Here is a 25412-nt window from a genome sequence, read left to right as displayed (position 1 = left end):
AGGGGGCTTCTGTCTGCGCAGACGCTCTGCTGCAGGCGGCAAAGCATTCAGGGACTTAAAGAACTGCAGAGGGGAACACGTTCAGAGAAATGTTTATTTATCAGGACTGAAAACCTTCTCCTTAAGTCTGGTCTGGATCCAGACGTGCATGTTTGCTGGTAAACAGACATGATGTAACAGCTGGACTCTTCATCATCTTCATCATTGTTCCTTCAGGTCAGATTTCAAAATAAAAGGCAGAAGAATCAAAACATCCTGTGCAAACGCGTACCACAAACTCGTCAGACAACGGTGGCGTCTCCAGACAACTCGTCCTGGAGACCAACTGTAGTGTTCTCCTCTCAGGCGACGCATAGGCCACGCCTCCAAACCGCAGACTGACCCAATCAGGTTTTACTCAAAAGAACAAAGTCTGTGTTTGGGAGCCAATCCCAGCAGCTGAACGTAAAGGCGTCACTTCAGCGAGGTCACGGATGCCATGACCGCAGTTTAGCTGCCAGTGGGGGGAGGGGGGGGTCTGGTCTGAAGCAGGTACAGCTCACCTGGATCTATGAGAGATCCAATAAGCTGCTGCTGCTGCAGGTTTGAGCCAATCAGAGGAGACTTCCTGCTTTACATCAAACAAAGCTGCACTTCAACACATTTACTAGAACGCTGATATCTGACCAAAACCGCGTCGGATCATCATCTCCACATTTCCTGAAGGACCCGAAGACGATGTGTGGACTTACAGAAACTCTGATCACCAGGATCCATGAAGGGGAAGAAGAAACACGTTTTCAGATCCAGAATCTGTTCTGCTTTAACAAACCGGACTCAATCCCAGTTTATCACCGAGACGACAGAAACCCTTCAGAATAAAAGCATCTCAACTTGACACTGATGGTCTGTTATGAGACTTCCCTCTGCTCTAAGAAGGGGGAGGGGGGGCAGCATCATCAGCAGGTTACCATGGTAACAGAGTTAAAAATCTACCTCATCTCAGGGTTGAGAAGGTCGGACTGACTCAAACCTCCGGATCGGAACAAACCGGGTCAGCTGGTTCCGCCGGATTAACGGTTCCGTCCACGCAGAGATGAGGTACATCGTTTCTCTCAAGGACACGCCCCTCTGCCGCGGAACGCCGTGGTGGGCGGGCCCAGTGATTGAGCAGGTTGGACCTGTGCGGGTTTCCCGACAAAGCCCCGCCCCCAATAAAAAACCATTCCCTTTGAACCACCAATAATGTCCAGACAGACGCCACTGACTACCCCCCCCCCCCCCCCCCACCACAGAAAAGGTCAAAGTAAAGCAGGAGGGGGCGGGCAGGGGAGGCTGCTTCCGTTTCACTTGTCCTTGTCTTCGGTGGGCTCCGGCAGCGACGTCTCCTGAGGCTGCCGCTCAGGCCCGTCTCCGCTCTGATTGGAGGACTCGGCGGTCTGTGGCTCCGCCTTAGTCGGGGGCCCGTCTGTCAGCGGCTCTGCGGTTTGTGTGCAGTTGATGGGGGCGAGCGCAATGGGAGGCTGCGGGGAGCAGAGAACAATGCAGGTGAGACGGATGGGAGGCGTTCAGGCGGGAAATGATCAACAGAGCAGAACCCCAGAGACACCAGAACCTTCCAGAACCCAGCTGTTCCTGTATGCAGCCACTGCAGAACCCAAACAGAACCCAACATCCATGAGAGAAGAGAGAGGACGGACAGGAGACGGAGCGGCACCGCAGGGGGGGTCAGAACCTGCAGCCGCTGGCCCAGCTGACCCCCCAGCAGCAGAATACAGCACCACAGTGACATGGGGAGGGGGGCAGTAAAGCAGGAAGAGGCAGCAGGAACAAATGCAGTTATATGAAAGAATTTACTCAACTGGAAATTCTACTTTTTTCTGCCTTTACTTTTTAGTTTTTTTTATTTGTTCTTCTGCAGTCATATCAAACTGTTATTCACCACAAATCCACTTCCAGTCCAGAACTGGGACAACTCTCTGCGCCACAGCGCCACCGTGAGGCTGGTGAGCAGAGTGCAAGGCACCAGGTAGAGCAGAGCCGGCTGACCCGTCTGCATGAGCGCCAGAGCCACGAAGGTGACGAGCAGGCCGATGCCGTAGGCTGCAAGCAGAGAGACGAAGCGGGTCAGAACCTCAGAAGTCAGTCAGTACAATCCCACACACACCCCACGGTCCAAATGCCCCCCAGATGCAACAAAAGCTGCAGTCCGTCGCTGAAGGTGAGAGTTTGATGGATGTCTCCTTCCCTGCTGAGATATGATCCCAACTTCTTCTGTCAGAAAGCTTTTTCTAAGAGATTAAACCAAACCAGGTTTTTCAGCTCAAAGGAAAAACAGGAAGTGACTTTTCTGAGGATGAAACTGCTGTTTCCTTCATCTGCAGATGTTCCCACTTTTTGAACTCTATCCGACTAAATATTTTGTCGGTGTTTTAGTTCTTTAATCTTAAGCGACACAGCCCCGCTCTGCGGTTTCCTTCAGCCACTCCTCCAAACAAACCCTCGTCTTCATTCTGTGCATCACAGCAGCTCTGGGAGAGGAAGGCCCACCTACCGACTGTACAGGTCACGAAGTAGATCCTGGAGGTCTGAGTCAAGATGTCAAATCTGTGGCAGTAAACCACCAGCAGGCCTGAGAGGGAAGCAGAGCCGCGGTCAGACCAAACCTTCAACCGCCAAACGGCCACGCTGGCGATGGACGCACCTGGAACGAGAACATCGCCGAAGCCCAGGAGGGAGAAGGGGCGGTCGCAGAGAGCCAGGGGGGAGGAGTTTAACCGCGGCACCTTGAGCACCATGGGAAGCTGGGAGGAAACAGAACCGACTTCAGCCGGGCTGCCGGGGAGGTTCCGACCGGGAGGACTGGGCCCTGAACTCACCTTTTCGTGTGTGGCGGAGTCAGACGGACCGGCTGCCACCTCCACCATGATGCTCTCCCCGCTCTGAAAGGAGGAGCAGAGGAGAACCAGCGTGAGCTCACAGGAGTCTGAGCGTCTCCCAGAACCAGACTGCACGGACCTTGGTGAAGAAGGGAGTGATGAAGACGAAGAAAACGTCGTAGACGAACAGAACCGTCAGGAGCAGAGTGCAGGCCTGCAGAACACAGACAACTGAGTCCCTTCAAAACAACATTATGGGATGTCTGAGTCTGCAGGACGGAGGGCTGACCTTAAATGTGGGCAGTCGCACCGTTTTCAGCATGTAGAGGCAGAAGGCGATGCCCAGGGCGTCCTGCAGCACCCACGCCCACCTGCAGGAACGACACGCCTTCAGCACGGCCTGCAGACCACGGCGCTCTCCACGACGCATGGCTCCTTCATCAAAGTTCTTCTGACCAGAACAGTCTTCTTCTGACTAACCCTTTCAAACCTGGAGCTTGAAGCGCCAGTGTCTGCCTTCATTCGACTCCCGTAGCCCTTCAGCCGTTTTAACGTGAAGCCAGAGGTTCTGTAGCGGAGAAAAGCCGTTCTCTCTCCGCTGCAGAACTTCTTGGAATGACGGTGATCGGCTAAACGGTTGAAGATTTACGGTAGAAGGGCGTGTTATGTCGGTGCTGCCGGCGGCATCTCCGGCGTTAAAGGATAATCGCAGCATCCGTCTGGAAAAGCTGCAGCAGCAGGGGCCTCCGAGCAACAACCACCGCGTTTTCCCGCCAAACTTACTGGTCTTCATTGCGAAACACCATCCAGACGACGCTGACGGCGACGCAGAACGCCGACAGCAGCAGCATGCGGACCTGGGGCCTCTTGTGGAAGTACGGCAGGTTGTTTTCCGGGACCCTTGGAGGCAGACGTTCATGTCATCACTTTGGGTTCAATCCCCTTTTTCTCAAAAGGGATCGCAAGTTTGAACTCGTTTACATGGAGGCGGGTCGAGGGGGCGGAGTCTCACCTGCATTTGCAAAATGGGAGTCTCCTCACGAAGGGCCACAGGCAGCTGTGGAGGCCGACCGAGGAGGCGACGCAGAAGATCCCGATCACCCAGATAGCTGCAGACAGAGGAGCAGCCAAAAGGTTAAAGCAGAGCGGCGGGCGGCGAGGATCTGCAGAGACGCTAAAAGGGCTGCCAGGTTCTTAAAACGAAGCCTGAAGCCGCGTCGCTGCGGCGTGTCTGCCTTTTTACCCAGATAGTCGTAGAAGAAGTAGAGCAGCACCAGCATGTTGCAGCACATGACCACAAACACGCAGATCATGATGGGGGTGACGTCCACAGTCTCCTCGTCCTGCTTCTCCACGCCGTCGTCGCGCTTGTGCTTCATGTAGCGTCTGGGGGAGGAAGCGGCAGAGACGCCGTCAGACGCGGAACCGTCCAGATGAGCCGACGGCGCCATCAGGAACTCCGCCGGAAACAAACTGAACGGAGTCGGGAAGCGCAGCAGGGAGGAAAAACGCTGACACCCCCTGTCCTACGTCCACTAGGACAGGGGGGGCCAAACTCACAGGGGGCCAAAAGGAAGCAGTGAAGTAAAGTTACTGAAGAATTAACTGCTACTGATGTCATCTTTAACCTTTTCACATGGAAACAAACTTTAGTTTTGCTTAAACACAGAATCTGGAGGAACCAAAGCTTGATATTCTAAACACACGAGAAATGAAATTAGAAATAAAAGACGCATCAGCGGTATTCTTTTCTTATTTAAATAGATAAATTAAGTATATCTCTCCCCGTATTCCTTTTAGTTCCTTTTTAAAGTAAATCTCTGTCAAAACCAACAACAAAAGAACCAAAAGTAAAAAGGTTATTCAATAAAAATCCAACATTTCAACCATTAACACAGATATTCCAGCTCCCTCTGCTACACTCCTCTGCACTTTGGTCTAAGCCGGATACCTGGCATCTTTTCTCAGATGTTAGTTCATCAAAGTCTGAGAACAAAACCTCGTATTTTAGCAGGAACGTCTTCAAAGCTCCTGTTGTCCGTCTTTCTTTTGGTCATTTTTGTGGAGGGTGACGTTAATAATGTGACTGGAGCATGGCTGTCAAAAAGAAAATACACTTGCCGGTTTTGATACTAGCAAAGCATTGTGGGATTTGTAGTATTAGCGGTAACGTATGTACTGCGGGCCTGCTCTAACGCACATTTGATATGATCTCGCGGGCTAATTCTAATCACACTGCGGGCCAAATTTGACCCCTGGGCCTGAGTTTGACAGGTGAAGGAGAAGGTCAGCTCAAAGTGACCTTTGGATCCAGCCGCGGTTCCTCCGCCGGTCGATCACTTACTTCTTGCTGTCTCTGCTGCCGGCCCAGTAGCCTCCAACGGCCACGGTTCCGACTGCCATCAGGAAGATGATGACCATGTTGTAGTCCAGCACCGGCTCGTTGGGAGCATACATGGCCACCAGCCTCCCTTTACCGAACGTCTGCCAAAGGTACAAGCCGTCATCAGAAACCCGGTGGCGTGGTATAACCGGCGGTCAGACGCTGGTTCCTCACCCTGCTTATGTCCAGCATGTCAGAGTAGCTCAGCAGAGCCACGGGGATGTCGATCTCCTCATACTGGGTCTTGTTTCCTGCTGGCGGCGTCTGAAATGACCAACATCTGCCTGAAGACGCTGCAGAAACACCGGGCTTCGCCGTGGCCGCAAGCGCCGCCTCACCAGTCGGTCCTTGCTGACGATGAGGAGGCCCTTGGCGCCGCTCAGCTGCGCCAGCCGGACCTTCTCGTAGAAAGTGCAGTTGCCCCTCATCACCATGGGGATGCGGTTAGGGAAGCCCCCCTCCGGGATGTCGGAGGCGGAGCACAGCACGGAAGGGGTCAGGTCATGAATCTGGAGGCGGGACTGAGACAGCGAGCGTCAGCAACACGTTTTCTCATCTTCTGGACTAAAGATTTGGAGGTTCTGACTCCAAAAAAGAGAAAAACTCTTCAAAACAGATCTAGAGCCTCGGAGAGAACAGAAAAAACGTCTGAAGCTTTTTCCTATGGAGTGAAATATTAAAGACGGACATGTTTACATGTGACCCAAAGACAAAATATTTGACGACCTTTTGAAGTGACGTTCATGTCACATGACTCAGCATGTGACTCATCCAAACACAGCTTCATTAAAGCCCGTTTCCTTTGTTCACGCGTGACTTACTGCTTTGCTGAGGTCCTGGGGCAGACGGGCCCACTGCGAGTTGAAGAATATGCAGTAGTCCTTCCCTTTGCTCTTGCCCGTGTCGCTGAAGTGGGCCATGCCGTACTCCCCCATCGCCTGTCAAGAAGCAGCAGAATCCCTTTATCCTGTTTAGGAGAGGCCTCTCCTTCAGTTTTAAACACGTTTCCCAGCATTCTTGTTGGTTTTTAGTGCTTTATTAATTATTCATTTATTAGGATGTGTTTTCAATACTCTGTTTATCCGTTTTGTGTGATTCCTTGTTTTTAACGGAGTAATGGACGGCAGTTTCCCTCAGAATCATTAAAGTATTAATCAGTCAATGAGGCACAATGTTGTTAAAGACACAGGATGTTTTTGGTCTTCTTAACTTGTTCTTGTAGCATTTGTCTGATGCTGGAAGACGTATAAAAGAAGAAAATAAAGAAGATTCCATCCATCCATCCAAAGTCAAAGTAAACTTTATTGTCAATATCTATTATGTTTTCACATACATAGAAATTGAAATTCCATTTCCCCTAAGCTCCAGTCTAAACAGGAAATCTAACTTCAAATTACTAAATAAAATACAATAAGACGAATGAAAAATATAGGTTTAGTTCTTCATATTTTACAGCACCAGTGAACTGGTGGAAGGTGCAGTTAGTGCTGATGAGGTAGAATGACGTGCGTGTCAGAGTTCAGCAGAGCCGGGGGGCAACAAGAGGGGAGGGTGGGGGTTCAGCTTCCTGACAGCCTGGTGGAGAAAACTGTCTCTGAGTCTCCATCCATCCATCCATCCATCCATCCATCCATCCATCCATCCACATCTTGGGTAGAAGAGATCCAGGACCAGCAGATCCAGAATCAACATGTGGATCAATCACTAACAGTTCACAGCCAGAGGATCCATAAGCAGTGATGCTTTTGTTTTGTTTTGCTGAAGTGCAGCGGCGTAAAGCAATACTAACTATTAATACAAATTTTTATTTTTACTCCCGTCTTAATATTTTCTTTGTCTTAAGTGAGTCGTTTAGATTTCCTGTTCTGATTTTCTTTACATCTTTGTTTTTGTGTATTTTCAGTCAAACAGTAATGTCAGTTTTTTCCCCTGCGACCTAGATGATTAAATATTTAACCTGTCTTCTTCTTACTCTAGTAAAGAAATATGAACAACAATAATAAAGAGGGTTCGAAGCAGATCACCCTGCTGCTTGGTGGTTAAAATGTCTCAGGAGGATGAGGAGGACGCAGCTTTTCCTTCAGCATCAAACCGGAAGTTGGGATGGTGTCACGCGGAAGAGACGACGACCTCGGAGTAAAAATACCTGATGGCTGAGTCACCGAGCTAAAGTCGAGATGTTTTCTCCAACTGTAGCCGCCAAGCTTGTTCTCCTCACGACACATGCCGAGTTGGAATCTTTAGCTCGCGTCCTATGATTTTTCCCGTTAAAGACGCGGTTCTCCGTAATGTCACACCAGAAGGTGATGCGTGCCTTGCGTGGGTTGTCAGGGCCCACAGGGATCTCCGCAAGCTAACGGACATAGCATTCATGCTAACACGCCACAGAAAAAGGAGACCTGCGTTGTTGCCGACCTGTCTTTTTTTTGGTGACGAAATAAATAAACAAACTTTTGGTCACGTGATTGTAATTGATCTCACCTTCTGGACGAGGAAAGCGGCCCAAATCAGTGTTTCGGGGAGCCTCATGTTGTCTAGCTTGTTGTTGTTTTCCCCATCAACCAACCTACCGGCTTCACCGTAAACCCCGCCTGTAAATTAAGTCAGGACTTGTCATTGGCTGTTGCTGGCCTTTGCAAGTAAACCCGATTTTGATTGGTTATAACAGAGGTCGGTCTAAACCAGTGACCGTAAACCCACGTACATAATAAAATCATTCTACACGTCACTCTGCAGTTCAATTTTATGTAGTTACAATCAAAGAAATGAGAAAAATCTGACATTGTCAATACTCGTGCCCTATCGATTCCACTAACAATGTGATAATACCTCTCTTTACTATACGCCGCGCAGTGCTCCCTGGTGGTCTAGTGGTTAGGATTCGGCGCTCTCACCGCCGCGGCCCGGGTTCGATTCCCGGTCAGGGAACTACCGTTTTGTAAATATTATTATTCAGGACCTTAATGGCACTTTCATAACACAGTATCCTATATATGTGGTGGAACACATTTTTTAAATCCGAATTAATAATCGGTAGTATTTATCTCTCCACAGTGTAGCAACCAACCAATGTTAAAATGGTTAACGGTTACAATTTGAAGTAAGCTGATACTTGATATTTTATGAGTCATTCATAATACTGTTAAATTTTTATCCCGCGGCAGCAAGGCTCAGGTGAGGTCACCAGCACAAATCCGCAGACAGTAACGTGAGTCATGAGACGTTTCCTCAGTATGAGAATAGTGTTGTTTGGTGGAGAGTTGCCTTCTTCAGCCTCACCAGAGCGATCCCGCTTCTGATGTTGTACTTCTATGTTTTTAATGTTTAGTAACGGGATGCGCTGCCGTTGGTCTCCCTTTGTGGATTCCCTTGAAGTTTAGACGCATACTGCAGACCCCGCAGGTACAGTCTTGTGTACTGACGTACTGCTGCAGAGCCTCGATGACGTCATTCCATATGTTCTCCCTTCTGCCAGGTTTTTGCCTGTGTTAAGATCATCACCCGCACCGGAAAGCAAACCAGCGGGACTTCAAAATAAAGCTCTTTAGTAAATTAGTAATTTAGTAAAGAAATGAAAAGTAATGACTAAGTGGACGGAGAATATTTTTTTCTTCGGGAAAAAAAAAAAAAAAAAAAAAAAAATCAAAATAGTGTCGTTGGAAACAGATGAGTGACCAAATCAGAGAGGCTTGTCTCCATGAAGGTTAGATGGCAGATCTAGGTTTGTTTATTCATTTTTTTCATGAATTTATTAATGTATTCATTCATTTGTCCATTCACACATGGATATATTTATACATGTCTTTATTGATTCATATGTTCTGTTGTTTCTGCTGACTGGAGGCTCTGATTACCTCCATGTATGGTAATGAAAATGCTTTTCCCTTTACTATGCATGAGTCTTTCCCCTTACCGTCACAATGGACTGGAAACATCAGAACTGGGTCTGGGGAAAAGCAAAAAAGGAAAAAGACAAACCTGTAAAGTGAATTTTTTTTAATTCCATTTATTAATTTTTTAAAATGTGTTTTATTCTTTATCTAATGAACAATAGCACATGACAAAAACATGACTTAAAAGCTTAATAAGGGCCAATGGCTCTAAATACAGAACAAAAAATAAGAGTAAAACAATTTGTAATGCAATGCTTATTTTTTAAACATACATGGGGTATAATTTTATTTTAAATGACTTTAATTGAAGCTGTTTAAGAAATAAAACAAATTTAAAAGCATAACATGAACATTGATGTTTTATGTCAGTCGTTTGACAGACCTTTATTTTGAAGTGCCAGACCGGAAGCTTCCTGTTAGCTTTCCGTCTGTTCGTCGAGCTGAAGATTCAGTTTAATGAAAGCAGCGCTCCTCGGCAGTATTCCCGTGAGTATCTTATTATATTCCAGTAGAAATACTTCTGAATACTCGCGTTCTCACCGGAAACACATGCCTGGGAATCAATAACGCGCTTCTGTTGGCTTGAACAGTAGTTTTTAAACCGTTAAACCGGGTTTTTATGCTAGCTCTGGGAGGCTAGCAGTATTCAAGCATCTGTTTGCGATCATTCGTGAAAAAGTTCAGTAATGTAATTGTGTTCATATTTACTTAAATTGTAACAGAGGTGGGGCTTTCTACCGATCACCGGTAGAAAAACGGTGATCCCCGGTGTTGCCGCTTCTTTTTAACCGGAAACCCGCTCGTCGGTTGTGTGTGGATGTCCCTTTAACGGAGCCGCTCGCAGCTGGAGGAGATGATGTAAGGAGGGCCGGTATGTGGAGGGCTGACACCAGCCCCAAAGTCTAGAAACTCACGATGCCCAAATATGGCGTTCAGACCCAAACGGAGGTGACCGGCGGCGTTAGGGTGTTAGTTTCCTTCGCGGATGGACACACTTTGGCTGTCTGTCGGTGTCTGACATGACTCTCCCGTTTCCATGGCAGTAACGATCATCAGTGAAGTCAGCAGCATGGCTGGCTTCAGGCAGGAGGACGTGGAGCTGCATTATGAGATGGGAGAGGAGCTGGGCAGGTAAGAGCGTCTGTGAAACGTCACCTGTCATGCCAATGCCTTCTGGGAAATGCAGTCTCCGGAGTCAGTTTTTGGAGCACCATCCATCTGCGAAAGTAAAACGTTTTTATGCTCCTCTGTGCTGCTCAGCTTGGGAATGAGCGAAGTGAATGTTGTGCAGTAATGCAGCAGAAATGTGACGTGGCGCCTCACGGCCCCCTTCTACCTCTGCTGCGTCCAAAAGTCCGTCTCTGCTCAAAAAACTGCTGACTCCAGCATTCATTAGGGGAGCAGTCGCTCTGCAAGCTGCTGCTTTTGGTTTTTGTCCTTTTTTGGTCACATTTTCCTCTTGATGCATCAGATCATCTGTTTTTGTTCATTACCTTTAATAAACTCCCCTAAAGGCTTGAATTTGTCATTTTATTACCAAGAAGCCGATTTCTGTCAGATGTTCTCTTTGTTCAAGTTTGGCGTTTGTCAAACGTGCGGTTGGAGGTTTTGACGCCTCTGCTTCTCCACAGCGGCCAGTTCGCCATCGTCCGTAAGTGCAGGGAGAAGAGCACGGGCGGCGAGTACGCGGCCAAGTTCATCAAGAAGCGGCGTCTGTCCTCCAGCCGGCGGGGGGTGAGCCGCGAGGAGATCGAGCGCGAGGTCAACATCCTGCGGGAGATCCAGCACAGCAACATCATCACCCTGCACGACATCTTCGAGAACAAGACCGACGTGATCCTGATCCTGGAGCTGGTGTCCGGAGGAGAGCTCTTCGACTTCCTCGCAGAGAAGGAGTCTTTGACCGAGGAGGAGGCCACGCAGTTCCTGAAGCAGATCCTGGACGGCGTCCAGTACCTGCACTCCAAACGCATCGCTCACTTCGACCTCAAGGTCAGCAGCATGGCGGGAAAAGGACGTTGTTGCTGCTTCTCATGAGGGATTTACAAGTCGGAGTCGCCACCAGAAAAAAAAAAACCCTCAATCTGACCCCCTTAAGGAGGCAGCGAGTCATTCCGCCTTAAGAACACCACAAACACATAAAAAGACGTTTTGTGACCTTGAAGGTCGTTGGGTGAGGCTTCAGTCCAGAAATGTTCTGCATCTTATCTTTCAGCCGGAGAACATCATGCTGCTGGACAAGAACGTTCCCAACCCCAGGATCAAGCTGATCGACTTTGGGATCGCTCACCAGATTAAAGCAGGAAACGAGTTCAAGAACATCTTCGGGACTCCAGAGTTTGTGGGTGAGTTTCTCCGGCGGTTCTGCTGGAGTCGATCCTCAGATCTGATGCTAATGACGGCGTTCTGGTCTGCAGCTCCTGAAATCGTCAACTACGAGCCGCTCGGCCTGGAGGCGGACATGTGGTGAGCCTCCCCCCCCTCCCCCCTCAGCATCTCACCTGAAGCTGCACACCTGTCCAGCCCACACTCATGTCTGTTGTCTTTGCAGGAGCATCGGCGTGATCACGTACATCCTGTGAGTCAGCCGTCCCGTCTCAGCGTTGGGTGGGGTGGGGTGGGGTCGTCCTGGGTCGGGTCTGACGTGGTTTTGTGCGTTAGGTTGAGCGGAGCGTCTCCGTTTCTGGGCGAGACCAAGCAGGAGACTTTGACCAACATCTCTGCCGTCAACTACGACTTTGACGAGGAGTATTTCAGCAACACCAGCGAGCTCGCCAAGGACTTCATTCGCCGCCTCCTGGTCAAGGATCCAAAGTAACCACGTTTCTAGTGTCTGTAGTGACTAACCTGGTTCCTTTATCAGACACGGGTTATGCTTTAATGTTTCTATGCTGCTTCATTTCAAAGATTTCCATTTGTCTTCTTTGAGGGAACCTTTATTAAGAGAAAAAAGGTGGCATCATGTGAAAGTGTGCGTTTCTCACTGCTCTGACCTCCTGCAGGAAGAGGATGACGATTGACGACAGTCTAGAGCATCCCTGGATTAAGGTGAGTGTCCGAGCTTCTGATATAAAGGTTAGAAACATTTCTGTGGATGAACGTCTCCCTCAGACATCAGCGTCACGCAGGGGGCAGAAATCAAATCAGCAGGACGTTTCCCCTCCAATCAGATCTTTGCTTCATACCTTCTTTCCCTCTCAGGTCATTAAGAGACGAAACGTCCGGCCAGAGGAGGGAGACCAGAAGACCAAGCGCCGGCGCCTGAAGACCACCCGTCTGAAGGAGTACACCATCAAGTCCCACTCCAGCATGCCCCCCAACAACACCTACGTCAACTTCGAGCGCTTCTCCCAGGTGCTGGAGGAGATCGCGGCTGCAGAGGAGGGCCTGAAGGAGCTGGAGCACAACCAGCGCTCCTGCCAGGAGGACGTGGCGGCGCTGCTGTCCATCTACGAGGAGAAGGAGGGCTGGTACAAGGAGGAGAACCAGAGCATCTCCTTAGACCTGAGCCACATCCGCCAAGACCTGCAGCGCACCCAGGCCCAGCGGAAGAAGTGCCAGGAGGAGACGCGGCTCACCACGCAGGCCGCCAGCATCCTGAAGCGCAGGTTCGGCCGCCTGGAGAACCGGTACGAGGTCCTGGCGGAGCAGGTGGCCTCAGAGGTGCGCTGGGTGGAGGAGCTGGTGAAGTCCTTTTCTGAGGAGAAGGCCGCCCTGAGCCCAGTCAGCTTGGCCTAGACCGGTTCTGGTCCAAAGACTCCATCTGCAGTTGTAGGAACTGCTTATAGTTTTACTGCTTTTATGCGTCGAGCTGCATTTTTATCCTAAAGCTGTACGTTATGAGGATGTTCATTCCATTCTAGACTTTTATCCCAAACTCACTGCAGTAAGTTCTTAACATTTTACATTTATGACTTTTTAGAATGATTTTCCTAAATGAGTCATTTTCACGTGAACATAAAGGACCAGGAAATTATTTAATGAGACGAGCTTTACTAGATTCGTGAATGTACGAACATTTTAGTGCCTGAAACATTTTCAACCTCATAAGACAACTCAGTCTCACCGTCGCCATGGAAACCGAACCACGCACATGGAAGCTCACCATGAAGACTCTTTGCAGCTTTGAGTCTTAGACCTGAGAACTTCAGTCATTCCATTTCCAGCGGCACATTCCCGCCTTTTACCCGTTTGACTCCAGTGATGTTCTTGCAATAAGGGACTCATTTGCACTGTGGAGGACGCCGTTGAAATGTCTGAACCCGTTTGAAATAAAGTTATTTCTGAAGCTGCAACTGTGTGACCGTCTATGAAACCCTTTGTTCACGTGCAGCAGGTTCAGTTCCATCCTGCAGAAGCTGCAGCCACAGACCAATGTGTGAAGAGACGCCACGCTTTACAAGTACACGCCGCCTACCGTCTGGAGTAAATCCCTACAGCAACGACTATAGGAGCAGAGGAACTATCCACAGCAGGGATAAAAAAAAAATTAAAAAAAAATTAGCATTTTCGTTTAAAAAAATAAAAGCATTTGACACAACCCACAATATTGACATAAACTCAAATACAGCATTAGATGGAAAACTGTTTCATGGTTAACAAGGGCTTTAAACAGACATTACATACAATAAACACTAAATTGGAGAACCTCAAGGGTCTGTCGTAGGACCAAAGTTCTTTCCTCTGTAGAAATGGCATCGTTCATGCATACAAAAGGTTAAATGCATCATAAATAGAAAAGTACTTTATTGGCACGGCAGTTACAAGACTAGCAGAGCTTTAGGACAAAAAGAGGATTTGGTCAATCCTGATTGTTTTTTTCCCCATAATCATTTTTTTCCCAACCATAGTGATACAGAGAGCAAGAAACCAGGAATATAAATTATTGTCCAGACGGTTGAGGCTGACAGAGGAAGGAAGCAGCTGATCCTCATCAGCACCAAAGTTTGACCCGAAAAGAGTTTAACTGGGATAAACATTTGGAAAACCAGTTCTGTCCATCAGCACCAGGACATTGTTCTACCAGCTGATGTCTGGGAATTCTTCTCCCAGTTTAAGTTTATTTTTCAATGATTTGATGTTTGTGTTTTGTTTATTTTTTTTAAAGAAAAACTCCCATCAGCAACTCCTCCTGATGCCATTTTATTTGACATGTACTGAATGCATGAGGCAATTCAAGTTAACCAAGAAATGTTTGAAAAAGTTTAAACCAAGACTGCATCTGGAAACCGGTTCAACCGTCATCCTTCAGGTGGGATGACTGTTTTTCACTGTTGGACTGTGATCCTGAGGAAAAAGCTTTTTCAGTTCTTTAAGCTTTAAAATTCTCTGACCAACAAATTTCACGTTGTGCAAACATCTGAACACGTTTTCAGCCGTTTAAATTGACATTTCACGTGCTGCCTTCAGGGACCCCCACAGTCGGTCACCATTCCTGATGGGTACCTTTGATTTGGTCACGTTTTACGTCGGATTCTCACCCGACAACCCTCTGCATTTACCCGGACTTGGGACCGGCACATGAAAGCACTGGACAGTGCCCCCTTGTGGTTGCATTACCCTAACCAAATCTAATTTATTTATCCATTTTAGATAAACTGGTTTATCTGGATGATGGTTACATCAGCCAGTCAAATTTAGTCATTTACTGAAATTCTATTTTAGGAGTTTAGAAACATTTTACACCAAATATTAGATTTGACAAAAACCTACAGCTTCGTTTTTTAAACATTTGATCCATTTTTTGTTTAAATCAAGTTTTTGCTTTTTATTCAGATGTTTACTTTAAGATTTTTCTTTTAAGTAATCCATAAATTAGTTGATAAGTTACTTAATACTACTGGCACATTAATTGCTTCCTGACCTTTGTGTTTTTTTCCCCCAAACTTTTTGTAGAGTTTTCCTGATGCTTCAGAAGATTTCCTTTACACAACATGAAAATAATAAATCAATCAAGGTATTCGCAGTAAAATGATCACATTGTACAGCAGCGTTTGGATCTCATCACTGCCATGGATCCATCTTTGGTGGTGAGCAGGTTTTTCACGTCTGTTCAGACGGTTATTTCACAATAAATGACCTTCAGTTTCTCCGGGTGGAGAGAAGAAGAAGCCTTCAGGTCCAGTTTAGTTTGGATCCAGCGCTGCAGCTGAAAGGAACCGAGCTCACATCATCCATCACTTCATTTAAATCCACCTTTGATCTACTACCAAATGAGGGGGGGGGGTCACTCATTGTGATCATCCGTTTGCCTCCATCCAAGATTAGTGGAGTCATTCCAAACCCGGTTCTCCAGATTCCTGCTTTGACAGATTTTACAATCGTCCACAGAAACAGTCCAGTTCCTCCATTCACATCAGACCTTCAGAGTTTGTGGAAATTTTACCACCGACAGAAAATTAGAGTTCGGTCTCGACCCTCAAGAGACGTTCATCCTTAAACTTTGATGCCCAAGTTTCCCCCAAAAGGTCAAAATGTCCAGAGGCTGAAGAAATCCAAAACTCCAAGAAAGTTCAACATCTGAACATTTCCGATGGATGTCCTTCCAGGAAGAAACCGTCCACGCGCTTGAAATAAAAAAAAACTAAAAAAAAAAAAAAATGACACATCTTGATCCGAGTGACAGTTATTTTTATAGACTCATGTCTGAGGATCCTGAAACCCGTTAAATACCAAGACATGAATGTTCTGCCGTCAGTGAGCATTTGTCCTCCACACTGATGAACACGCCAGTGACTGAAAATCAGGTCCTTTCATTGAAAACATGTGGAACTCTTCTGGACTAAAGTTCTCTCACCAGCACAACCTCAGTTCTTTGGAAGGACACAGAATGAGGAAATTGCTGCATTTTGACCAGAACATAAGGATTCTGGTTCTTCATCAACGACATCCTCACAGTTGAAGGAAACTGTTGTGTTGTAGAGAACAGTTTGTAGAGGAACATCCTGCTGTTACAGAACCTCCCGTTCAACCCAACATTAAGAGACGTCGATGTTCTGAAGTCCAGAGGGAACCTTTGAAATGTTCATTTTCTATTCTGGTTTTTCCCTTTTGGGGTCACGGGGCTGCCGGAGCCACCTGAAACGGTTCTGACAAGTGTCAAACCCAACCGTCGGTGACAAACGTTAACGTTCCGGTGGTTTAACCGTCATGTAGTCGAGTCAAACGACCTCGAAGATGGTTTTTGTACCATTGTGACTGACTTCAGCAGCCGACCGTTACGGTGAAGCCGCTTTCGCCCATGACGTTATGCAAACACCTGCATGATGCAGGTGACAAAATATAAAAAATAAAAATAAAGGCAGTTTATGCCGCCACCAGAAAGTTGGAGGTTTTCCTGTGAAACATGATCAGAAACGTCTGATTATCAAACGAACCACAGAAGAGAAGCAGAAAATTGGAACATTCCAACACTTCAGTAGATATGATCATAAAACATTTAGAGATACACAAGATTGTACTCTTGATACCAGCTTTAAAAAATAAAAAACCCTCATGTTCAAACAGGTACATGACCCTCACGACTCACCGTCCACCCAATTGATACAAAATGCAGTCAGTGTGGGCGAAAGGCATCAATAAACCGTCAACATGACCGACTGTACAGATCTGCAAACTAAATCCAAATATTTGAACCTGCAGGAGAGAGTTTAGTTTCAGTTTAACCCAAGTTTGTTGCAGCATTTTTGTGATCATACAAGTAACCACTGCGTAGAGAGTTTAGGTTAGTCCCACCTGAAAACACCTGCAAGCAGGTAAGAGATGCACCTCTGAGGATAAAACCATAGAAATGTTGAGGTACCAACATGACGTCATTATTGTGGAGCATTTGAGCAAATTGGTTAGATGCCACAAACACTTTTTAAACCATAAAAAAAGTTGGTGTCTTTTCTTTTAAACAACAAAATAAACAGACCTGACCCAAATGACCTTAAGTCAGAGTCAGTTCGTTAAATGACTCGTCACCACATGTTGAACCTCAACCAGTGTTTACCACTCAGTCGCTTTAGGTGATGAAGAAACCTGCAAGTTAGAATCCCAATGAAAATCAGAGGCAGTTTATCCTGAAAGAACGCAATGGATTTAAGGAGGAAAGATGGAGATGAACAGGTTACTCAAGTACAGTGAGACCAAAAACACAGGTTAGTTAAGGGCAAAGAGGGTCATTTCAAACATGTTTAGAGGTCAACGGAATATATAAACTACTTTCCAAATGACCCAAAACCACAAAATCAGGATAGAAATATTCACCTTTCACCCATTAGGACAAGTTAGGAAAAAAAAAAAAAAAAAAAAAAACACTCAGAATCAATTCAGAACCGGGTCAGAACCAAACCCAGTACAGAGAAACGTGAACGCATCCACAAATCAGAGCTTTTGTTTGAAAAATTCCCACAACCTGAAAAAACATGGTTTAAATGGACATTAGACAGACATCCCATAATGAGTCCCTACCACCCCATGTAGTTCCAACCCATAAGATGGTGTTCAAAAAAAAGGGTTCATTTGTCTCGACAGGTCACCTGAACTCGTTCCAACAATCGTGTTTGGAGTCGTCCGAGTTCAGGATGGTCATAAACTTACCCAGAAATCCCACAATTCTCTCTGAACGCCGCCGTCTTTACGGCGGGAACGTCAAACTGCTTTCACGTCCAGCTCCAAACATTTCCAAGAAAGCATTTCTGCCACTGCAGATGGACATTTGACTCCAAGTAGTCCACATGTTTAACGCTTGGCAGCATCTTCAGTCTTTTGTACGTCTGGATTCCCAACACCTTCATCGCTGTTTGGAACAAAACAATTCCCTTCATTCTGTCAGGAATATCTGCCAAACACTGGTCAGAGTTCAGTACTTCATGTTTTTCTAAGCAGCCACTTTTCCTCCAAGTCCTTGCAATGCATCCAGATTTGCAGAAAAATCTTGCCTTATTAGGCAACATGGCATCTTTTGTAAGTTTGGCGTCGGTTTAGCACAAGTCACCACTGAACTTTATGCCAAAGTCCAGTTTCTGCTTCGGTGTGGTGTCGATCCTTCAGAGGTGAAAACAGGCTTTGCTTCACCTTAAATGCAGCACATTCAGCCCATAAACTATTGACAGACGTCCCTCAGGATCAGAAATATTTGAACTTCTGCTTATGAACAGGTTTCCATTGGAGTTTGAAGTGTCATTTGCTGCATGCGTGGTTGAACCGTCACGCTCCAGTTTAGTCACAAGTTAACCTTCAGTCTGGTTTCAAGCTTTAGTGGGAGTTGCTGCTTTGATCCGGTTCTACATGGTGACCTGCTCAGTCTGATTTCCTGAGAGGCACAGTTCCCAAAGACTCAAAGATTTTTCCCCATTTCCTGCTTTGTGAGGCATTTGCTTCCAGTTGTTCCAGAGGTTTCCGTGAGTCCATCCGTCCATGTGAAGCTTTGGTTCCACATCTACTACATTCACTGTTCTGTCACCTCCAGTTATTCATGGGTCGGTCGCCCGAGTTCCATCTCTGAAGGTTCGCTCGTTCATCAACTGGGGAAATCGTCACAGCATCCATTAAAACAAACTCAGTTTTTCATCCAAAACTGTCCCAGATGACTGAATCTGCAGAAACTGAACATCCTGGTTCCAGTTTCAGGTCCAAAGTTGTCTGGAAGCTGCTGCAGGAAGGAAACCTGTTAATTCAGAGGTAAAGCTAGATCCTCTGCAGGTGGCCTCCCTTCACACTGCAACAGTCTGACATTAACGTTCATAACCCTGCAACAAAATACAGGATTTAGGGAGGAAATCTGCTGGAGCATCACCAAGACCAAATGTTTTCACTTCTGTTATTTTGCTACCATTTTGTATTTTATATGTTGTGATTGTTTTATCTTCACACCAAGTTATTTTTAAATTTAGAGTTTTCTACAGAGTTTAAATTTTAAGTTTTAGAGATCAAGAGAAGAATAGAAAAGATGAGAATAGGAATGGGGATGATTTAGAGGAACGTCTGAGGAAAATGATCCAGAAAGAAGAACAGAGACAGGATAGAGGAAAATGATCTGAAAGTAGAGATTAAGACAGATGAGTCCTTTGGAGAAAAGAATCTATAGGAACCAGCTGACAGGAATTTCAAGAATTTAAAACCAAGCGAACCAAAGAAAACCCAGACCAACGAGGAATCAGGACACCAGACACAAACCTGAAAGACCAGAGAAGAATCTGAAGAAGAGATGGAAGAACAGACGGAGAGGAGATCAAATGTAGTGGACCCAGAAAGACAGACCAGAGTGGAACCCCCAAACTGTTCTTTGACAGAAAGAACCACCCAGACATGCAACTGTGCAGCACCAACACAGGTGGAGCATGCAGTCCTCCCTGATCTACGGCTCCCTGGTTGTGGGCTGGGCTTTCACAATCATGGACACGGCCGCACCAACAGAACCACAAGAACCAGTGTCCAATGATTCATCGTCAAAGTTAAGCTAGAATAACCAAAGAAAACCAGAAACACTGAGCACAACCAAACCTCGTTCAAAGAGTCCAAACCGGACTGAACCATCAGACATCTGATGTTCTAAACAACAATGAAATGGGCACAACCACGGCGGGAAGGCCGAGCGCACGGACGCAATTAAGGAATAAAAAAGGGGTCTTACCTTTCGTAGCACCACCTGAGAAAAAAAAAACTTCAACTGATCCAACCACAGAAAAAGGAAAGGACAGACTCTCTGATGGACCTCCAGACTCCGCTCCAGCCCAACAACCACAACCTCTGCTGGTCAGAGAACAGCCGTCAGGTTCAGATCTTCAGGAAAGTTCCTGAAGATCTGAACCTGACCAGACTGGACTCAACGCTCCAGAACTCAGAGCAAAGACTAAAACCTGACGCTGAACCTGGCAGACAGAAAGGAAACTGCGTTGAAGGAGACTTCACCACAGATGAGGAGGAACTTAGTGGACCAGGATCCAAAAGAACAAAACAAAACAGTTTAAAACCTCCTAAGGGACCTTCGTGGTCCAACGAGCGCAAAGATTTCGCAAAAATTGATCCAAAATAAAAGAAACAGAAACAGAGGCGACTCGGCGCCAGAGGGGGGGGGGGGGGGGGTACAGAGAGGCGACTCGGCGCCAGAGGGGGGGGGGGGGGGTACAGAGAGGCGACTCGGCGCCAGAGGGGGGGGTACAGAGAGGCGGCTCGGCGCCAGAAGGGGGGGGTACAGAGAGGCGACTCGGCGCCAGAGGGGAGGGGTACAGAGAGGCGACTCGGCGCCAGAGGGGGGGGGGGGGGTACAGAGAGGCGGCTCGGCGCCAGAGGGGGGGGGGGGGGGTACAGAGAGGCGGCTCGGCGCCAGAAGGGGGGGGTAAAAGGAGGCGGCTCGGCGGCCTGAATGGAAGGACAGCAGGAGAGTTTGATGGCACATACCTTCAGAGGACTCCATGAGATGAGATGTGGGTGTGTGCATTAAAACCAGTGTCTCACATACCTTCATGAAGATCAGGATGGAAATTCCAAAAAATGCCGGAAGCGAGCGCGCAAATCGACGAGTCTGGTCCACGCTGAAGAAAATTCGGGAACCTTTCAAGTGTAAATCTAAGACCTACAGATTGTTGTGATAAACCCTGGAGCTTCTTCTGCGGTCTAGAACTGATTCCATTTGGTTTTACGGACGCAAAACGCAGTTTTTTTGTTCAGGAACTCCATGGCAGGAGGTCAGAGAGAAAGAACAAAGTTTCAGCTGCAGCTACAGATCTGCAGCTCCCAAATACATGTCAGCTGAAAAGATCCTGAATCCAGAAGTTCCATCCTCATTGTGACCAATCAGCACCCAGCGCCGTGGCGTTCTGAGTGCCAGATACGTGGAAAAGGAAGTCACCTCCAATGCAAGCTTAGAGACGGAGGAAAAGAGCGGCGCGGCGGCCAAACAAGGAAACCAAGGACTTACCGGCTGAAGATCTTCCTGCAAAAAAGAAAATAAACAGGAATTAGAAGTTGGTTCTTCAGGAATGAATTAACATAAACATGATTCTCTAAGAATGTCTGAACTGATCACTTTAAATATCTACCTCTTTGATTAAGTTTGTGCTCCAAGTCCACTTCATTTTCCTGAACCGACGCCGTTCCTGCAGCAAGGAATCCTGGGAAAGAGACCAGAGAACAGCCGTGGTTACTTCACTCCTGTAGGTTCTGTTTTCTTCTGGGCTCTTAAAGTTAATTTGACAAGTTTTTCTCTTTCCATTTTGGTCTGCAGCAGTTATTAAAGCCAAAATAATATTAATAACAATAATAATAATATATAAAAGAAAAAAGTACAAATTGTAGACAAATCTGAGGAACTCCAGAGTAAAACATGGCTAACAGACCAACATTTATATATAAGAAAAAGTTTTTACTCCAAAAAGTCACTTTTAAAATCATGTTCAAAGACTTCATGTGTTTTAACCATCTATTATTTTTGTTCCCATATCCAATTATACTGTTAGCTTTACACAGTTTCATTGATTCTAAGATTTAGGATAAATTATATTTTTCTACCAGGAATCTGTTTTACAAAAGTAAGAACTTCACAGTAAATCTGTGAGCCAACAAAAAATAAATAAATAAAAGCAGATCCCGGTAAATCCATTATAAAAAAATTAAAGTTGAAATTTTTTAACGTTATTTTTAAAATACATGTTCTGGTTGTATCTAAACCTGCATTTAGCACCAACAGTTGATTCTTCAGTCACCCACAGATCGATAAATAATAAGCCGTGAGACCAGTTTTTGGTCCATTTCTACTGTTTCCCGCTTCTGTTTACAAGTTTTTTGTCAAAATTAAAATATTTAAGAACAAAAGCAAAAATATTTTCCGAGTCAGAAAAAGCTTCGGGCTTTTCAGGAACCGAACCTCCGCCATGAACGAACCTCAGAGTTCTCCCATCAGGAGAACAGCTCCAGAACAGATCATGTCCCAGAACTACACAGCAGAACCTTCCGAAGGAACCAGCAGAACCACTGACCTGCAGTTCCGCCGCACAGCAGCATCCAGCAGAACCGAACCACTCTGACGGACGCACCTGGACCCAATCCCCTTAATGAGCTCTCTGAGGCGGCAGGTGAACGAGCACGTGACCAGCCGCGTTTCTGATTAGCCCCCCCCAATCAGTCTTCATGGAAACAGCTGCTGGAGGCGGAACCGTGGTGACCCTGTGCAGACACTGATCCTCGGATCCTCCCAGCTTTGCAGGAGCAGCAGTGATGGGAGGACAGCCGAGAAGCTTCATGTCCAGAGGGCCGCCAACAGGAAAGCGGGAAAACCAAAACTTCATCCCACCAGATGTTTCATAGAAGCTTGTTATTCCAGGATCGATTTTAAGCTTATAAGTTTATAAAAGTTTACATGCGGAATACTGACTAGTTATTGTTCATGTCTCTAAAGTCTGATTTTATTGTCAGGCCGTGAATGTTACACTGTTCTAAACTGTACGCACGCGCCTCATTCTATTAATGGCGGAATAGAGAGCCAAACTGAAATAACGTCTCATCATTCAAAGATACCACAGAATTGGCGCTTCATGTTGATCAGATCTACTTTTAGTTAATGACCCTCAGGTCTGCTGGTGGTCCCAAAGGTCAGAGGTCAAACTCATTCCTCACCTGTGGAACAGCCTGAGGACGTGAGGGCTTCATCCACTGTGGAGGTTTTCAAGAAAAAAATTAAAAAGCATCTTTTTAGTAAATGTTTTAATTTGATTTTATAAATCTTATTAACAATTAATTTGATTTATTTTGTTTGCAGTGGTGGGATGTGTATGTGTCGGTTTTTTAAAATGTTTTTCAATTTAGTTGTTATCACTAGTATTAGTAGTCTTATTTTTGTTATGTGTACTATTTTAACTACTATTTCTTATCTTATATTTGTTTTATTGTGGGGAGCACTGTGAGATGCTATAGAAATAAAGTTGAACTGAAGGATGGACCACCTGCTTCTCACATCACCATTTTTCTCTTTCTTAAACCCTTTTTATGTCCCGGACGTCGTTCATCTCAGTGTGAAGATCGCTTCAGTCCAGGAGCAAATGTCCGTGAGATGTTTGGATCCTTGGCCAGCAGAGGCCGGCGATGACTCAATCCAGGATCTTCAGGGAGCTTTGAGGTCTGGATTTTGGTTTACGAGCAAACGAGTCGTGTTTACGGGACATTAGAGGAACAGAAGAACTTCTTCCAGCTTTGAAACTTTTTTTTTTTTTTTTGCTGCTATTATTAAACCAAAAAAAGACATTTTGTGCCTTTTGGAGTTTTCTGTTTTCTGAAATATTGATCGGTTTTCCAAAAGCATCTGAAAGTCTCTTCCTGCAGTTCTGCAGAACCAAGCCTCCCAGAGTGAAACCCGGGTTCCTGCTGATCATCGGGTGAATGTTAGTCCACCACAAGCAGGGAGTTGAAGCATCGGACAGAGTTGTGTTTTGGTAGAAATCTTAAATGTAACATCATGAACAAGCGTAGAAAAAAACCATTTTGTGTGACGCATCAAAGCTGTTTTTGGTCATTTTGTCATTGAGTCGAGCGGCTCCAAACGTGTGAAGTGGAGCGGCTAACCGGCTCCTCTCCAGAGGACTGTGCTCGGTGTCTCCTCTTCTGTCAGATTTTTAAACTCGATGTGATGTAGAACCTTCCAGAAATGCCCTCAATGATCATAAAGAGGAAACTGTGAGCCGGTTATGTGACAGTAAAAGCAAAACCCAGATAGGTTTTTAGAAAAAGACACTTTTAATCTGGTCTGTAAATTTAAAACTATTCTTGAATTCTCGCTTTGCGGTAAAAAAAATGGACTCTAACGGTCCAGGTTCTGTTCTGAAGTCTGGATTTAGATCTGTGGACCGGTCAGTCTTCATGGATGCTGCTGGACGCTGACGCTTCTGCTCCATCCTCTTCCTCTACACCGCTCATCTTCATTTATCCGTAGAGCCAGCAGCGTTTAGAACCCGATCATGACAAACGTGTTGGCGGACACGCACACACACAAACACACACACTAACACACACACACACAGAAGCAAAATAGGACAAATGTTGGATCTAATGCTCTCCTTCCTCCCACACATCATGGTCTTCATCACCACATCACGGGATCCTGTTTCAGTCACATGACTGCAAACATTCAGCTCTCTTCTCACACATGAAGGTGAATCAAACGGATCAGAACCACTGTTCTTTGTTCAGCATGAAGGAAGAGGAGCTTTTGATGAAGAACAGAAAGGACGTGAAGAAGAAGGGGAGACGGTCACTCGCTCCTTCATTTCAGAGAGGCAGCAAAAAAAAGTTTCAAAATAAAAGGTTTTTATTGACTCAAAGATTTGTTTAGGTGATTTTTTAAACATGAATTCATTTCATTTCCTGAATTTTGAGTTAAATAATGTTTATGGTTAGTGTTTCTCTTCAACTTGGAAAACGACTTCCTTTTGCAAACATTACATTTGAGATCAGAGAAAACAGTTTAATCAAACATTCAGACTCATACGGTTCTGAGCCGTCACCATGGCAACTGAGCGAAGTTGATGGCACAGCCAATAGCTTGATTTGCAAAAACATTAAAAGCGATGATAGTTTGATGGTAAAATTTGAAGTTATTTGCTCTTACAACAGAAAATTTATGTGAACCTATTAAAGTTTACAAGATCAGAATCCCACAAATAAAATTCCTCGAGATTCTGTTTTTGACAGTACGGAGTAAAAAAAAAAAGAATTTAAAGAATGATGATATTTGTTGCCTTCTTTTAACTCCCTAAATTCCCTCCTTTTTGTACGGTGGCCCTGAAGTCCCATTTACAAATCGCTCTATGCAAAAATATCCTAAAAATTACAGTGAAATTAAAAACGTGAAACAAAAAGCAAAAAAACACTATTACATTTTAGAAATCAAAACAAAATTTCAGATACCAAAACTAAAAAATAAATGAACAAAAATATTTGCAAAACAAAACGAAATGTAACTTTTTAATTTGTTTTGATTTCTAAATTGTAATGTTTTTTTTTATTTGTTTCGCTTTTTTTTTATTTCGTTGTGATGATTAAAATGTTTTTGTGTGGAGAGATTTGTAAATATGATTTGCACTTCAGGGCCACCGTATTTTTGAAATGTTTCCTCTCTTTACATGCAGGAAAAGAATGAATATTTACTGGAATTGCAATTTAAAGAAATCATGATTGACTGAAGAGCTGCTGAATGGGAATAAAAAATATTTTACAAAAAAAATACAAAATGTGGGATATGACATCACAGCAAAATGACTTTAGACGTTTTTAGTCAAAAGATGAGAAATGTGTGTTCACTTC

General features: G+C 45.6%; 2 protein-coding genes, 1 long non-coding RNA gene and 1 other non-coding gene across 7 annotated transcripts; 3 read left to right on the top strand and 1 right to left on the bottom strand.

Moving 5' to 3' along the window:
• Nucleotides 1-76: 76 nt before the first annotated feature.
• sppl2 (signal peptide peptidase-like 2) lies at nt 77-7880 on the bottom strand. 3 transcript variants are annotated; one of them, XR_013650651.1, is made up of 15 exons: nt 7723-7880; nt 6063-6179; nt 5580-5762; nt 5416-5505; nt 5203-5342; nt 4102-4244; nt 3871-3967; nt 3642-3758; nt 3148-3229; nt 2998-3072; nt 2859-2921; nt 2684-2783; nt 2534-2611; nt 1842-2082; nt 77-1502 (listed from the first exon to the last, which is right to left on the bottom strand). XR_013650651.1 is itself a non-coding variant. In XM_023964892.2 (15 exons), the coding sequence occupies exons 1-15, from the start codon at nt 7768-7770 to the stop codon at nt 1326-1328; spliced, it is 1671 nt and encodes a 556-aa protein (XP_023820660.1). In that variant the 5' UTR covers nt 7771-7880; the 3' UTR covers nt 77-1325. The 3 variants fall into 3 exon arrangements, 2 of the variants coding, with proteins under 2 accessions (XP_023820660.1, XP_023820659.1); XM_023964892.2 differs by having other exon boundaries at nt 1922-2082; XM_023964891.2 differs by having other exon boundaries at nt 1922-2082; nt 2684-2921.
• A 217-nt stretch (nt 7881-8097) lies between these two features.
• trnae-cuc (transfer RNA glutamic acid (anticodon CUC)) lies at nt 8098-8169 on the top strand. Its single transcript has one exon. It is a non-coding gene; the product is annotated as a tRNA-Glu (tRNA).
• Nucleotides 8170-8312: 143 nt separating this feature from the next.
• Nucleotides 8313-8840, top strand: LOC144986807 (uncharacterized). The gene is made up of 3 exons (XR_013650655.1): nt 8313-8449; nt 8570-8643; nt 8717-8840. It is a non-coding gene; the product is annotated as an uncharacterized LOC144986807 (long non-coding RNA).
• A 306-nt stretch (nt 8841-9146) lies between these two features.
• On the top strand, nt 9147-13429 carry dapk3 (death-associated protein kinase 3). 2 transcript variants are annotated; one of them, XM_011487087.4, is made up of 10 exons: nt 9147-9221; nt 9530-9620; nt 10178-10265; nt 10766-11126; nt 11350-11479; nt 11552-11600; nt 11686-11712; nt 11796-11948; nt 12137-12182; nt 12336-13429. In XM_011487087.4, exons 1-10 carry the CDS (start codon nt 9162-9164, stop codon nt 12870-12872), a joined length of 1542 nt encoding a protein of 513 aa, XP_011485389.2. In that variant the 5' UTR covers nt 9147-9161; the 3' UTR covers nt 12873-13429. The 2 variants fall into 2 exon arrangements, with proteins under 2 accessions (XP_011485389.2, XP_011485390.1); XM_011487088.4 differs by lacking the exons at nt 9147-9221; nt 9530-9620 and adding an exon at nt 9746-10082.
• Nucleotides 13430-25412: the final 11983 nt, after the last annotated feature.

Source organism: Oryzias latipes, chromosome 17, assembly GCF_053564925.1.
Source record: "Oryzias latipes strain Hd-rR chromosome 17, Olatipes_Hd-rR_3.1".
In the NCBI taxonomy this organism is placed as follows: Eukaryota; Metazoa; Chordata; class Actinopteri; order Beloniformes; family Adrianichthyidae; genus Oryzias; species Oryzias latipes.
This window is presented reverse-complemented; position numbering and strand designations above follow the sequence as displayed.